The 15,559-nt window shown below is 39.5% G+C and overlaps 1 protein-coding gene across 2 annotated transcripts in view; it reads right to left on the bottom strand.

The window, feature by feature from the left end:
- PLB1 (phospholipase B1) overlaps nt 1-15,559 on the bottom strand; it is an 82,184-nt gene that overhangs the window by 24,043 nt on the left and 42,582 nt on the right. For both annotated transcript variants that reach the window (XM_071577060.1, XM_071577055.1), the window contains 13 exons: nt 15,163-15,223; nt 14,370-14,428; nt 12,531-12,598; nt 11,446-11,489; nt 10,089-10,197; nt 6,351-6,402; nt 6,121-6,201; nt 4,970-5,035; nt 4,451-4,551; nt 3,517-3,598; nt 2,983-3,087; nt 1,306-1,401; nt 117-188 (listed from right to left, as the gene is read on the bottom strand). In XM_071577060.1, coding sequence (XP_071433161.1) covers nt 117-188; nt 1,306-1,401; nt 2,983-3,087; nt 3,517-3,598; nt 4,451-4,551; nt 4,970-5,035; nt 6,121-6,201; nt 6,351-6,402; nt 10,089-10,197; nt 11,446-11,489; nt 12,531-12,598; nt 14,370-14,428; nt 15,163-15,223 — 996 coding nt within the window. The remainder of the gene's footprint in view (nt 1-116; nt 189-1,305; nt 1,402-2,982; nt 3,088-3,516; nt 3,599-4,450; nt 4,552-4,969; nt 5,036-6,120; nt 6,202-6,350; nt 6,403-10,088; nt 10,198-11,445; nt 11,490-12,530; nt 12,599-14,369; nt 14,429-15,162; nt 15,224-15,559) is intronic.

Here is a 15,559-nt window from a genome sequence, read left to right as displayed (position 1 = left end):
AAGTAACAAAGCTTAAAGTAAACTTGTTCCAGATACACCAAACCCCTGCTCTCCGCAGGAAGCACAAGCACACACAGCCTCCTGAGAGCCAACTACCACAATGTGGGTATATTTACCTGAGCTGGACAGCCAAGGGCGATGTCAGCTGTGAAATCGAATGAGTCAGCTTTCTGGCCTACAGGCTGTAACTAGAAACAAAGACAAAAGAACCTCTTCTGTAACCATGTCAGCTCATCTTAGATTTGTATAACAATTCCAATCCCAAACAAACTAAATACACCTTTCAAATCTATATAAAGCTGCCTGCATTTAGAGACCTTGATTTACCCAAGGCTGAAATGCATCTGCTTTTCAGAAAGAACATGGCAACTGCATAACAAAAGAGCAACTCCAGAAAGAAACTTAAAATGGGAAGTGGAAAGCTACAGTGGGATCACTTTAAACTCCTGGAGGATTTTGGCAGGCACATGAAGTACCTTGGAATTTCGCCAGAAGACAAGGTCATAAACTCTCTTCTCTTGCATAAAAGATGTTAAGAGTCCCTAATTTTTTTATAGCTAAGCTGCATGATGGCATCTCCAACAAAAGGCTGTTTCTGTGTAGAAGATAAAACCAAATCTAATTAGAGGTACTGCTGGATGATTGCATGCAATCATGTCAGTTGTTAAGATATTACCCTAAAGTATATAGAAGTTATATTCAGGATCTGAGATACTGCCTCTGACTGAATGTGTCCTCCTACTGCACTGCAATGCTAAGTAAAATGGGCTTGCTTAAGCAGTCTTTAATGACTCATTTTTATTGAGCTTTACTCATTTCCAAAAGTAGTAAAACTGAACTGAATTAAAGCCACTTTAATTCCTAATGAGACATTCACAACACACAGATTTAAAACAAACTTCTAAGCAACCCATTTTAAATTGATGTATGCAGTTACAATTCTTTATTTAGTGGTTTCCCATACCAGCCCATAGAAACATCATTCTTAGTAAATACTATCCAGCCTTGCTTGACAACGGGTGAAGCAGGCTGGAAGTTGCACAGCTGAAGTCACAAATGACTGTGCTGATGCACTTACAGCACCCCTCTCCTCCCCACACACTTTAAGAACCAGGATACTCTAGTCTGAGAGCAGTGCCAAAACCACAGGGTATTTGACTAGTTAAGAAGATACAAACGCATGGTTCAGTGCTATCCAGGCCTTAATTACAGAGACTTGTAATTATTACTCTCTCTTATTACAGAGATAATTTTAATGGTAGGTCTAGGTAAAGGCTTCATTATATGCAGAGCGTGTCACCTTACCACAGCATTCCAGAGAGCTCTGGCAAGCTGAGAATGGCCTTTCTGGCTTGGATGGAAGCAGTCAGGTGAAAAGTAGGAGACATCTGGATGCCCATCCTACAAATGAAAGCATAAAGGACATCAGAGTGTAGAATAATCCACACAGTTCCAATTTGGGATTGCTGATACCAAAGGAGAGCCAGTAACGAGAGATCCATGCTACTTGTACTCATTACTCTGGTGCAGAAAGGCTCGTGATTATTTGGTGATACAAAGTGTACTTCAGCAGATACACAAGCCACCAGAAATATTTAGCTGGAGATAATTATTACCCTCCAAGGGCAGACCCACCCAGAAGCAGCAAATCCACCATTTTCAATCGTCAGTACAGCACAGTGTGAGTTTTGAAAGCAGCAAGAAACAACTAAGCATTCAGTGGAAGGCAGCCAGGCTGCCCAAGCACACCAGCGCAGCCTTCCCTCAGAGCAAAGCTGTGCTTTAATAGAGATACTGGAGCATTTGAAGGAAATGGAGTTTGGAAATTTAAGTATCTTGGTTTTCAGACCAATGCTGAGATTAGGGCCACAGATGACTGAAACAACTTTTTTCGTAAGAGCAATCCTTCCTCAAAATCTGAGCAGGTCTTAATTTGTGGTGATTGGGTTTGCTTTTTAGAGGCCTACTGCCAAAATTTGCATCTATACCATATCTTTTGCCAAGTTTGGAGGCAGAGTTTTTAGTTCAGGAACATCTGAATGTTGTGTGAGATAAAAAGGAAAAACAGCATCCTGAGCTTTCTTAAAATAAGAACTAATGCTTGGGAGACTATAAAAAAGTTCCAAAATATATTGCTTCGTCTGTTTTTATTTCTGTGTTCCCTATGCTCAGTTCCAAAATCCCTAGAGCTATCTTTTTACAGGCACCGGCTTCGCACACGCACAGACACGCACACACAGTGAAATGTGAAGCTTTCAGTCACTTTTCAAAATTTGTCTGTAGCAGGATCTGGACTTTTCAAACTTTCACTATATATTGTGAACATTTTCAGGATTAGTCCGGATTCGTTATCCCAGAGTAATATCCTCGCTCAGTATTTTGTCCCATCTGCTCTTAGTTCCAGGTGAAATGAGCAAGTGTAGATACATATGAACATTAGCAAATGGAGTTTCAGTTCTAGAAAAGGTTTGGGTCTTTTCCTAGATAATAATTCACTGGAACTTGCCATTCAAGGAACTGAAATATACATAAACATATATGTATGAACTACATAAACTCCTTCCACCAGATCATAGGTAAACTTCTCTTTCTGTCAGACACAGAAGAATGAGTTATGGGACATGAAGGGGATCTGATGTTATAGTCTCCACTGAGTAATTCAGCTATATTACTTTAAGAACTAACTTAGAAACTCTGTTTTTATTAATCCTGTTCTATTTTCAGAAATAAAAATATTTATGTAGCCTTAAAAACATACACAAACAAACCTCCTAAAACAGGCTGTGATTAATTTTCCAAACAGTAATTGATATCAACAGTTCAATATGTAAAACTAAGAACTGATAACTATATGAAGAAATCTGTTGTACTACAACAAACAGCAACAAGTTCTAGTAGGAAAAGCACTATTTTGCATATATTCTCTACAGGTTAGATACCCATACTTTGTCCTTTAAATGCAGAAGTCTTTTTATACCATACCTGACCAAGAGGAATCTTCACATTTTGGAGAAAAGGCTGGATGACCACTGTGAAATTTTCATGAGTGTCGTATCTGCCAGACTCTATTAGTCTCTGAATGCCAAGCTGCAAGAAAGAAAAGAACACCACCAATACTCCAACGTCTCTGCATCAGAAATAGTTGGTTTGGTTTGGTTTTTTGGAAGTCCAAGAATCAGAAGAAAGTTTTACTTTTAAACTGAAATAGTCACAACCTCTGGCAAAGGGTGTTCCGTGCAAAGTGGTTGAGGAGGTTGGAACACAATACTGCAAATCTTTGTTAGGAACAGGATTTTGGTGACTAAACTCCCACCTATTCATCTCTACTAAGAAACAGAATTTTTCTGAAGAGCCGTACTGCTAGTTTTGGTCATATGGTGTTTTGGATAGCATCAAAAAAATCTACTTAGTTCACAGAGCTCATTTGTGTACAATACTGACATCATAGGTTGCTTGGTAATCAAGATCTCACCTCAAAGGGAAATAAAGTAATTGTATCACTCTTGATAAACATACCTGGTAAGCTCTGGTGGCTTCCTTCACCATTGTTAAATTTTCTGAATTGTCTTCTCCAGTGAAAACACAGCTACACAGAAAACTGTGGGAGAATAAATGGGAAGAGGGATAAATGTCTGATAATGCAGATATTACCCTTTGCCATCCAATGCCCTCATGACATGGGAGTAATAAGGAAACCTGTACAGTCGTATTTTGTGAAAACATTTTATTGTCCTTGCTATTGTAATTTCAATCCTTAGTCTTATTTTCTGCTTCATGTCAATGATACTACTCTAAGCAATTTTTGTTTCACAACCAGTTATATCAAAGTAATGCAAGCGGCACAGCGGATAGTTTGTTGCATTAATTACATCCTGGCATCCAAAGGCCCTGCAGACTGAGAGAGGTGCACACCAGTCCCTCTGGAACTAGAAAACAAGTCTTTGAAATGTAATGTCTGTGTTACCTCTGAGCTGATACCTTTCCAATCAACAATTTCTTTGCATTCCCAAGACAGAAAATTTGTCCCTGTCTGAAAGGTCAGCAAAGAATGCAAATTACCAACCACATAAAGCCTCTGAAACAGGGGAAACCTGTCTACTCTACAATTACTTCGTGTTCCCACAAAAGGCCTGCAAATCCAAATGCTAGTGGTCTTCAACCCCATCTTGAAGAACCCTGTATGGGTAACTCTAGCTCAGTGAGGTGTACATTAAGGACAGCTCTAGATACAAAACATACACAGGTCCTCTGACAACACTCAGGTCAAAGCCAAGAGGAGGAAATGCCATCAGGCAGGGTGATGTCAGCACTGTATGAGAAGTCCACAGGACTCTGCTGCTAGCTTTGAACATTAGCTCCAATGATGAGAGAAGCATTGAATAAGAACACATTTTATCATCATGAACAGTATAGAATGTTCAAGAACAAAAGGAAGTTAAACTGCCCTTACTCTGCCAAATAAGTGGGGCACTGAACTCGAGTATCCACAAATAACTGTCTCAGAGGGAGAACATCCACCACGTCAACCAGACTCACTAGAGCTTTTGGAACCTGCAAGGAAAGTCAGACTTTAGTTTACAAGAAACTGGTTACAAAGCCTACAGTGCATTTGTTTTACCCTGAAGTTCAATAATTAGACACACCTTCCTTTACTCCACTGTTGGAAAGAAAAATAATTTTAAAAAATGAAAAAGCAACAACCCCATCACCACTACCAAACTCTCCCAACACAGCTTTTGATTCTTTCCCTTATACCATGGTTCAGTGTTACTATCTGTCATTTCAGATTGTATCTTACTACTTGCAGGTAGGCAAGACAAAAGAAAATGTTTTTATAGAAGTCAACGACATACGTTTGGTACCAGAATGGGAAAAAACCCCCCACAAAATCAAACAAACAGAAGAGCTAGCATCAGTCAGTTGTGTCTCAGAATGAGCTGGAATGCCAGGATAATTTCACAGCACTTGCCTCCTTATGCAGAATATCAAGAGTTTCTTGAATCCTTTTGATGAAATTCCCAGCTGAGTAGTGAACCTGATAGAAATAGAAGAGATTACTGCTAAGGCATTTAGGTTGGGAGGCTGGAGAATCACATTAAATTCACTTTCTTTTCTGCCATACAACACTATGGCCAGTAGAATGTTCTTGCTTCTTTCTAGAGACCAGGGATTTGAAGCATATCAATATGAAACAGAGAAAGGCTTGGTGAAAATGTGGGTTTAAAATAAACCTTCTTGCCCAACTCCACTGGGCCCTTCATGTAAAAATGCAGGAAGGAACCCAATCTGAATACATGTCGAGCAGCATAAACCAAGCAGCCATAAGCGTGCTCACAGCCAGCTGATAAGCTCTCATAAAATTAGGTGACATCATTGCTAGTCAAGGTCAAGGCTATAAATAAAGCTAGGAAACTTGGCAGCAGCAGCAAAGATGCCTAGCAAGGCTGCTGTAGAAGCAGCATGTTGCACAAGCAGAAGGGGTTGCAGGAGAATTGAAAATGTTCATAAGAAGTTAGCATATTAAAGGCAAGAGAGTGAGAGCTGGCAGTGAAAGGTGGCCTCTCCCTGCCACCTGCCCACTCAACTCCCATGATCTCCTTATGGCAGGCCTAAAGGCTTCTCCACAATCCAGAGAAGCATATAATTCAAATAAGACTGAGCATTGCAGCAACTCCTCTTATATATACCTCACCTGTTCCTAGCACATCCCTACACTGTGAGTTATGGGGTGATGAAAATGGTAGGATTGTGCTGCTTTGAACTACCATTACCATTCTTGGATGTCTAAAGAGGCCATACCAGCAGCAGAGCAGTTACCACATCAGAGGAGTGAAGCTTTTCTTTCCTTCCGTTTTCTGCTCACAGTCAAAAGACAGTAGCAAAGACAGTGGTTCTGACCCTTGACTAAGCCAGAGAAAATAAGACCTTCTTATTCTGTTACTGGTAAATTTTTACATCAGGGTACTGTCAGCAACAACTGCCATCAAAACATAGAGCAGCCCATGTATAACTCATTTTATCTCTGTAAAGGCACTAAGGATCCACAGATTTCCCTTGACATGTTTCTACCCTGACACCACAGTACCACTACAGTTTCAGTTAACCAGTTCTACTACTCACAGGGTCTTTGCAATAGTTGCACAGATCATTGGCTCCAATATGCAGCGTTATGAGCTTCCAGTCAGCACTGAAGTCAATTCTCTGTGCAATAAAGAAGAAATAATCAGCCTTAATTTCTCCAACTTTATGATATGCACGTGGTGTTGGTGTCATTGCAGGTGGATCTATCATGTGAAGCAACACCTTTTTCTATTCATGCTGTAAGATTAACGGAGTCCCAAACAACTTACATCATCAGTTTTCATAAGTCTCAGGAGATTTCTTGCTTGGGCTGGTAAGTGCCTGTGAAGAAGGACAACTAGTGAGTGAAAGAAACACCTGTATTGAGAGATCAACATTAACACTCTTCAAACACCTTAAATCAAGTTGTCTGATATCAGAAAAGTTGAGTGAGGAGACTAAAATACTTATGGTGCTGAAATCAAATTACATGTTCACATCTTAGTGAGAAAATCAGTATCACATTGAACTTGAATACTGATTTTATTCAAGTTCAGTAATTAATCTGGAACCAGAAGTTTAGCTCCTGTTACAGTGTTTAGGACCTAAAACAGCTGAAAACCCAGACATGGTAATGTTTAGAAGGAGATGGCCTGTTTAGAACTATGCTGCTATCAACCTATTCATTGTAGACTAAAAGAAGGGGATCCCCAGTCCCGACATTTAGCTGACCTCTTGAGCAACATCCCTCTGCAAAGCTTAGATATTTCCAAGTTCACTGTGAACACCTCCCTTGTTTCTGTAGCCTGCACCCTGAATCAATACTTAAACTTTCCATTATGTGTAAGAGCTCTGTGCACACCACTTTTCCAGGGTACTTAAAAAGCCAAGAAACTTTCAAGATCACTCAGATAAGTTAAGATGACAGCCTTGCTGTCTTCCAATAGCCATGTGAGCACTCTCTCTTTTTTTGTATATATGCACACAGACAGACATATATATATATATATATATATATATATATATATATATATATATATATAATGCAATGAATTTTGAGTTATCTAGGCTGAACACTTCAAACTTTTTTGACCACGCTGATCCTCAAATGTGCATAAAGTGAATGTGGTCAGAAAGCTCTGGCCTTCCAGGCAGCTCTGTAGTATGGAATGATCTGCATCTCCCTCAAGGCTCTTGTATAAAACACTGCATGTTTATCATTTCTGGGAGCAAATCAGCTGACAGGAATGACACTTGTTTTGTTTGGCAAACGGTTTATCTCTCCTTTGCAACTCTTTGTTTACTGTAGGAAAAAGAGATACCTCTCACCACCCTCCTCCATCTGAACACTGATCTAACAACTGACATAAGAGTATCTACTGGGGAATGAGCCTTGTCACACATCTACTTGTGACACAGGCACTGTATGCATGTAATAGTTCTGATCACAGTTCCCCTTGTCCAGTGTCATAACCCACTTATTTATATCCCAAACCTATCACAAGCCACAAGTCATCACAATTGCCTTCTGTTTTTACTGTGAAAAACCCCAAGCTAGGGCATCAACTTCAATATTGATCCAGAGAAAAATGCCACATTGATCTGACAGCCCACAACATCTTTGATTTCTGATGCAGTCAGACAGGTGCTGGTACATCCTGGGCCAATGCAGTCAGTAAGATGTAACAACATCTTGAATGAAACAGTGCCAGCAAACACCCATCTCTCAACTGCAGTTTCAACCAAATTTATATCTTGATCAAAGGAAACAGTTTGCTAATGGGACATACAGATATTCAAAGTTCCTGTCACCTGTTTTCTCAGTCTTAAATTCTTAACCTGATGGGTTTTTCATGTGAAATCAGAGATCTCAGCAACATTCTTCAGATATATTCTTAATTCCATCATGTACTTAAGCACTTAGGCAATGAATATAGACAGACTTAGGAATATTTTGCTGAATGAGACCTGCATTACTACATTGCTAACAAGTTCACTAAAGTACTCTTCAAAGCAGCCAGGAACTACATTTTAAGAAACCCTTACACCAAAAGCTGGTAAGGGTGCAAAACGATCTGATTTCAAAAGGATCCCAGCACCTATAGAAAGCAATGCCCAAATTAGCACTATAAAGCAAGACAGGTCAGATAACAATTCTTAAATACCAGCATTAGCCGGTGGACTTTTTCTGCCCTATGAATCATTGGAAAATGGATTATTTTTGGCTGATGAAGAATAAATGCTGGAATGCATCATCATCATTCCAGGGTCAAATACCTAAAACAGGAGAAACATTTCCTTATGTTGCAATACATTTCGATAGTCAACTAGGACACATTCATCTGGTCAGGTACATAAATAGCCAAAATATGACAGAACAGAACCCCAAAAGAAGCATCTCAGAGCTCAGGGATATTAGCAGAATAGTTTACAGGACTTAATTTTGTACACCTTTCTGCAGAGAGTTAGGAGACAGAGAAACAACAGAAGACAAGGAGAAATCTGGCACAATTGTTGTATCTCCTTGCTGGATGTTTACAAAACATGGTTGCAAAACAAAGATAACTCCAGTTCATCATGTTTATCCAGCCCAGTTGCTTGCAGGGGAAGAGGGAAGACTAATTGGTATAGATGAAGTAGGCAATTCTTCATTAGACTAACATCCATCAACTCATTTCATATAGCTAACAAATAACTATTTAATACTAATGCCTTGGTTGCTGCTGATACAAGCTGCTTTAAGTCGTAATGGCAACTTAGAGGTTGTGTATCCTGTTTCAAGTCCTCCTACCACTCTAAAAAGCCTGTTTAGGATTTATCTGATACAGAATACAAGACAGGCACTTATTCTTACACACAACACGCAAAAGCTGAAGGTAATGTGGATATATGCTGCATACAGAAGTATGTTAATAAGTTCTCATTAATGCCCATTTCACTGACATAGACAGATACATGCAATCATCACCAGGAAAAAAAGCCACCTTCTCTCAGTTATGGGAGGGCTATAGGATATAGCACAGCACCTAGCACACTATTTCTAATAGGAAATCCAAGCATTTACTGAAATTCCTGGAATGAGTCAGAAGTTACTCAAGGCTTACAGGAGAGCAGTAAGACACCCTGATAAATTCTAACAATCTTTGCTTAGACACAACAAACTCAAACACCTTGCTTAGCTTTTGAACTTCAATTGCAAGACTCCTTTGGGAAGCAAGATGAATTTTCCTTTAAAGAAACAAATATTAAGGTCTGGGTAATATCAACTCACAATGTCAAATCCAGGCATGGTCTGCCAGAACCTGTGCCCAAACTATGACTGAATTCAAGCAGCCATCTGTTTTGTTAATTAAACAGCACTGACTTTCAATAAGTATCCAGGGATTTCTAGGATAAGCAGTATAGCAAAACAACTCATGCAGCCTCCAAGGTGTGATTAAAGCTAAGAGCCATGTCAGATGACTGCAAGACTTTACAATCCCTGTTATATTGGCGGAACTGGCTGCAACTCCACCAGGTCTGCAATGCACCAAAATCCATGTATGACCATCATCAATTCTCTTAATATTCTAGGCTGTGGCTGTTTTCCCCCCGCCTCTGTCTTGTTGACTCTTGCTTGCTTATCCTGAAACCTGAGGCCAGAATTATGGAAGATTTAATCGAGTTTTACTCCAAGTTTCTCCTTATCAATTCACTACATGCTCAATTTCTGAAAACGTTCCTATTCTCAGAGATTTATTGACAGATGAAGAGATAAGTGAATTGATGCAGAAGATGAAGATTAGAAACCACCAAACAGTTTCTGCCAGTCTCATGTCTGTGGATTGCATAACCAGGACTGTTGGTTTCATTTGAAAGTTTTGCTGTGAAATCAACCCATACATTTCACAGGTTTGAGCCAATTTTCAACTCTAACTAGACTGGTTTTGCGTGCTCTTCAGAGCAAGTTGTGACAGCACATGAGACAGCTGAAAGGCAATTAGATGAAGCATCCATCACCTACAAATGTAAAACAAAAAGCCACATACTCAGCCTCTGCTCCAGGAACTGCCTGGTTAAGGAATGCATTTGAATCATTCTCGCTTCCGGTACCAGTTGAATAGCCCGTGATTGTAACATTGAACTCCCGAAAGATGTCTGAAAAACAAGAGATAGCAATGAAGGGAAAATGAGTACATCTGGTCCCTGCCTACAGGGACTAGCACACACAAGCACTGCCATAGCTTCTCTCTCTGACAGCACAGCACAGCTGATGCAGCTGCCAGTCAGCTAGGTGGATTCACCAAGCAGTGGTGAGAGGGATGGCCAGCTGGCAGTGACTCAGACAGCGACGTGCGTGCAGTGTCTGCACTGGTACCAGCGGGTAAGATGAGCAGAATTGAGGACTGTGGTGTGCAGTTATCTCTCATGTTGCAGTGGTTAAAGCCTAAAATAAAATTCTCAGTCATACACTTTTGACTTTGTGAAGCAAGCCTGAAGGGTCCCTCAGCCTAGCAGGAGCCTGTTTTCAGCTAAAGGATCTGGATCTGCTTCACAGCTGTGCAGTCTTACACTACTGACAGTTGTGAAGGATGAAGCCTCAGAAGCATGGTTCTGATGAAGTTCCATCACGTTCTCCTTAGTAGTTTACAAAGGCAAGTTGACAGGATAATGCACAACTGAGAGTGAACACGGCCATGTTGTACACTATAAAAACCACCTTAATCTCAAATACTGAATTTAACCACATTTTAATAAAGGTTTTATCAAATATAATAAGACCTAGTGAATCAATTATTTGTTTATTCTAATTATGTTCTTGTTACAGTCTGCTTAAAATAAAGGTCAACACACAAAAGGACAGTTTACTGGCCCTCTTCAAATGGACTTTTATAACTACAGTTGATCCAAACTGAAGCTTGAGTGGTTTTACATTAACAGTAGACTGAACTACGAAAAGTTGCACGTTTCAATGAAGAGAAAGTTAAAAATATTCCCTTCAGGTCAGGTGTATGAGTAGGCAGCTTTATTTACCAAAGAGGCCTACTCCATGCAAACATTTCTTTTGGAAAATACTGGGATGGAATATTTCTCAGAAGCAAATGTTAAGTTCATCACAAGCATGGACATAGCAAACTTATTTAGAAATTCAAGTAACACTCACCAAGAAGATGAAAGGGAAAGAGAAAAGAACGTAAGGGAATTTCTAGCTGCTTCTCAGCTTCAACTGATGAAGGTAACTTTTATATTCATTAGTCCTAGGATATTGATTCTTTTAAAAGTAGTTCTTATTAATTACACTATATCAGCTTTGGGATATTTAAGAGGTCTCTGCAAACATATCAGAAATCAGTCCATTGTGTCTCTTCAACCTTGCCAGTTATACCTAACAAAGCTTTTACTTACTAGGTAGAGTTGTCACGTTCTCTAATGACTCATCTCCTCCAATACTAGAATGAGAAAGAAAAATTCCAGTCATTCCCCTCTTATCTGGACACAGACAATAAGTAAAGTGAAAACCTACTATATAGCATGGGAAAAAGCAAAGGGTGATTACTTTGCTAACTATCAATCTGTCAGAATACACAGAGATGACAAAAGTGGAAATGCTATTGGGGAGAATGGCTGTGGTTTCAGTGGTGAAGATGCTTGTCAGAAGGATTTAATGATCTTGCAGATATACAGGGGTATAATCAATAATTTCTCCAGTGGCAGAAAAATGCCTGAGAGAGGTACATACTCAAATGATCAAGCCCTTAAGTACTGCAAGTTAAAAGGCTGGCTTTGAGGACAAGTCCAGCTTCACAAAGCCACTTTAAGGCAACACCAAACACAGACAGCCCCTGGGTGACAAGAGAGCTTCAACAGTGGCTCCTCACTCTCTTTTCCTTCTTCCTGCACATGGATAGGTTCTCTCCAGCTTTCCTGTTGAAAAGACATACTGAGGCCACCACACTCTGGCTTAGAGAAGTATTAGTACAGCACAGAACTGTTTCAGTCATTATCAACTGAGCTACATCACAACAACAAAACAACTTTAGTCTTTTACAGCTAGGTGCTGCAGGCGGTAAAAGTTCTCTGGTTAAACAGACTCTTTTCCATGGTGCTGCAAAGAGTTCATAAATAGAAAACTTTGAGTAGTCCCCAAACTGACCAGTTCCAACTTGTTTGTTCCAGTGATATTTCTGCAGTTTTGTAGATTTCCAACTTGAAATCCCAACACAGAAATACAAACTCTTTCAAACAGCCAAAGATGAAAGCATGAGGGAAGTCAAAAGGCTGGTTTAAAATCCATTGCTGTAAACATTTTCTGTGAAGCCACTCTCATGACAAATCCTGAATTTTGATACATGTTGTCAAGAAACTCTATTCTGAGAAGCAACCTTTTTTTCAACATTCTGACAGCTGAAAGGCCCAAAATGTGTGGAAGAGAATAGTATTATTTACAGGAAAGAATACACATCTCTTCATAACTTTGGCTGAAGACTTACCTCCAAGACAGTCCTCGGTATTGAGTGGCCAAATCCCCAAGAGTATCTGAGGCAATTCCTGTACCAGCCTGGACAATATTTTTCATTAACCAAATGAAATTAAAGCACAATTACTAATCCAATAGTAATTTGTAAGAACAAATACATAACAAATACAATTTACTAATTTAAATAGAATTACATTGTTGTTTTGTTTACTTTTGAAGTGAAAAGATATCTTCCAAAGCTTTGGAAGGCATCTGGCTTTTCCCTAACCTTTCTCCCAAAGAATACAACAATACCTTTCATAATTAGTTACAAGCATCATATTGTATATACAACATGCAAAATTTATGATGGAGCTGTGGAATGAAGACTTTCTTCTCATGGGTCTAGATGAGCTAAATAACTCTTTTATGGCTGCATTACTCAATAATGATGAAAACATCACAATCAAACATAAAACTTTCCAGCTAGTGATACGAAACGCCATATGAACTCACCAGAGAAAACAAACATATGTCAGAAAGAAGCACTATAATACCTACATATCAATTTGAAAAGTATTGTGCTAAATTATAGCAGTACTAGAGAAAGGAGGAAGCACTCTCTACACTTAGCCTGAAGAAAGAGGCAAACTAGCAACTACATACCTCCTAAAATACCTCCAGAATTCAGAAGCAGAGTGGTTTCTTCCAGAAGTGATTGTACACTTTCATTCTAAATTTGGCTACAGGTACTAACCTTCAGTACAGTAGAAGACTAGGCAGACTATTTGCTTCTATGTCAGATTAAACCACACACCATTTTCTTCCATATGTAAGCTTTATTAAATTAACAGGATGTTGGTGTCAGGAATAACTATGCACAAGCCAAGTGCAGCTCTCAAACAGCAATACATCACTGCGTTCTATGAAAGCAGATTTTATTCCTGGTTCCTACAGCCTATACTTACAAGAAGAAACATCTGCAGGGTCCTAGATATTAGAGTATGACAACCGCAACCATATACAGAGTATATTTAATTCATTAATATTGCAGGTTTGCATTCAAATGTTTATGTTTATTTCAGTAGCCTCCTCTGCATAGGAGTTGTAGAAACATGTCTGCCAGATTGTTGTAAAGGCTTCATGTTTTGTACTTACAATATTCTTCTTGTTAGGACTCAGATTCAGAGAAACGTATGTTCTAATTACATCCTTCTATCCAGTGTTTCCTCTGACCTGGTTGTAGAATTTTGAGTCCTTGACCAGTGTGAAACAATTAGACAAAGACATAACTGGACATCTGGATTTTGAGATATATTCCTTCTTGGTATCATCAGCAAGAACTACATTTTGATAAAAGTTCAGACTGAGTATCTTCTGAAATGCATCAAGTCAGAGGGCTCTTACCCCATACATCCTTATCTCACTGAAGCTCAAGTAAATAAAATGCTATTATCCAACACCCCTTAGTTGCATTCTGTTCCTGAAAGAACAGAGGCAGAAGGAGAGGTTCTTCAGTCCATTCCTAACCAGAAAAATCTTTGAAGGGCACAGTAACCTAAGCCTTATGTTGTGTCCCATTAGTTTCAACAGCATCTGTTCTCTTCTGTCTCCAATTCAGCAAACTACCCAGGCACCTCTTCAAAGGATTTGTGCGTGTTTTAGCCTGAGTTCAAAAGCACGTGAATATGTGCGTGGGTGGAACACAGTGCTGCAAGACTGACACCTTCTTTCTTGTTCTAGCTGCTAGCTCTTCTATCATCCATGAATGAACAGATCTTTGCTTCTAGGTACAATAGCTCTTTCCCCTCCACCAGAGCAGGCACATGTTTGCAGTTTTACCAAGAGAACAGTAAAAACACTATTTTCTTACCGTCAAAGAATCCCCAAGGGCTGCTATAATTTTCACATCAGCTGGCTTTAGGGAATGCACTGCAAAGGAAAGAGATGCAGTTGAACCTGGATAGGAAATAGCTATTCTTTTTTGCTACTTTGCATGTGAAATATGCCATTGTGTCTTGTGATGCCCTGTCACGTTGCTTTTGCAATACTCAAGTGATAAATCAGGAGCTGTTTCCAGCTCATCTCATGTGACTGTAGTAGCAGCACATGCATATTATTCAATATGTCAATGGTTAACATTGCTACTGAAAAGACAGAAGAGCAAGGAGCAAATAACAGTATAAATGGCAAACAATATCCAGCACCAAGGTGAAAGTAAAATCACACAGAATTACACAAAGCAGGAACAGTATATGGAAGTTTTAAGAAGATGTAAGAGGACTAAAGAGAAGACAATATGAAGTTATTTGAAAAACCAAATACTGGTATGTTTGAGACTAACATGCATGAAACTGGATTTCCAGTTTCTTTCCATGAGATTTAGATGGTATCACTTATAGACTGTGTCAGAACTCAGATTTGGATTTTATCAAAAGATATTTTGAAGTTGTCCACTGACAGTGAGTTCAGTGGAGCTACTTAGTCAGAAAGCTACCTTGCATGACAGCATGACATTATATGTGTTAAGTAGCTGCTGAAAAACCTGATATCCTTTCTGAGCAGTGTTGTTCACAGTCCAGCAGTCATTTCAACAAAAGTTAACACTCATCTTGAAGGACAGTCGAAGGTAATTCAACCTCTTAACATGAAACAGGTAAGACTACCTGAAGTTGCAGGAGGGGAGGATGGGGATCTGTCCTCACACGGCAGCTGGCTTCCATAATTCTGAAAAGAAGAAGACAGCTGAATAGCATTTGGTTGGCAAATACAGTCAGTAGCAACTAGGACCTTCCCAACAGAGGCCATGTGGATGAACTAGAGCCTCTTCAGCATGTAATTAACTAGACAGGTATTGGTTGCTCAATTCAATAGTCATACTCAGTATTGCTCAGAACAGCATAGCACCCTGGACTGATAACTGTGCTGTCTGAGCATGTGTTCCTACAGGTGTTTCTGGATGCATTTTGTCTAACTCAGGGAGTGCTTCCCTGTTCTGCACCATGTACTCAGCCTCCCAAGCCCCTCTGGCCAAAGACAGATTTCACCTGTGGTACAGAACAT

The sequence above is a fragment of the Pithys albifrons genome, chromosome 2, assembly GCF_047495875.1.
Source record: "Pithys albifrons albifrons isolate INPA30051 chromosome 2, PitAlb_v1, whole genome shotgun sequence".
In the NCBI taxonomy this organism is placed as follows: Eukaryota; Metazoa; Chordata; class Aves; order Passeriformes; family Thamnophilidae; genus Pithys; species Pithys albifrons.
Note: the sequence above shows the minus strand (reverse complement) of the source record. Positions and strands in the feature narration are given on the sequence as shown.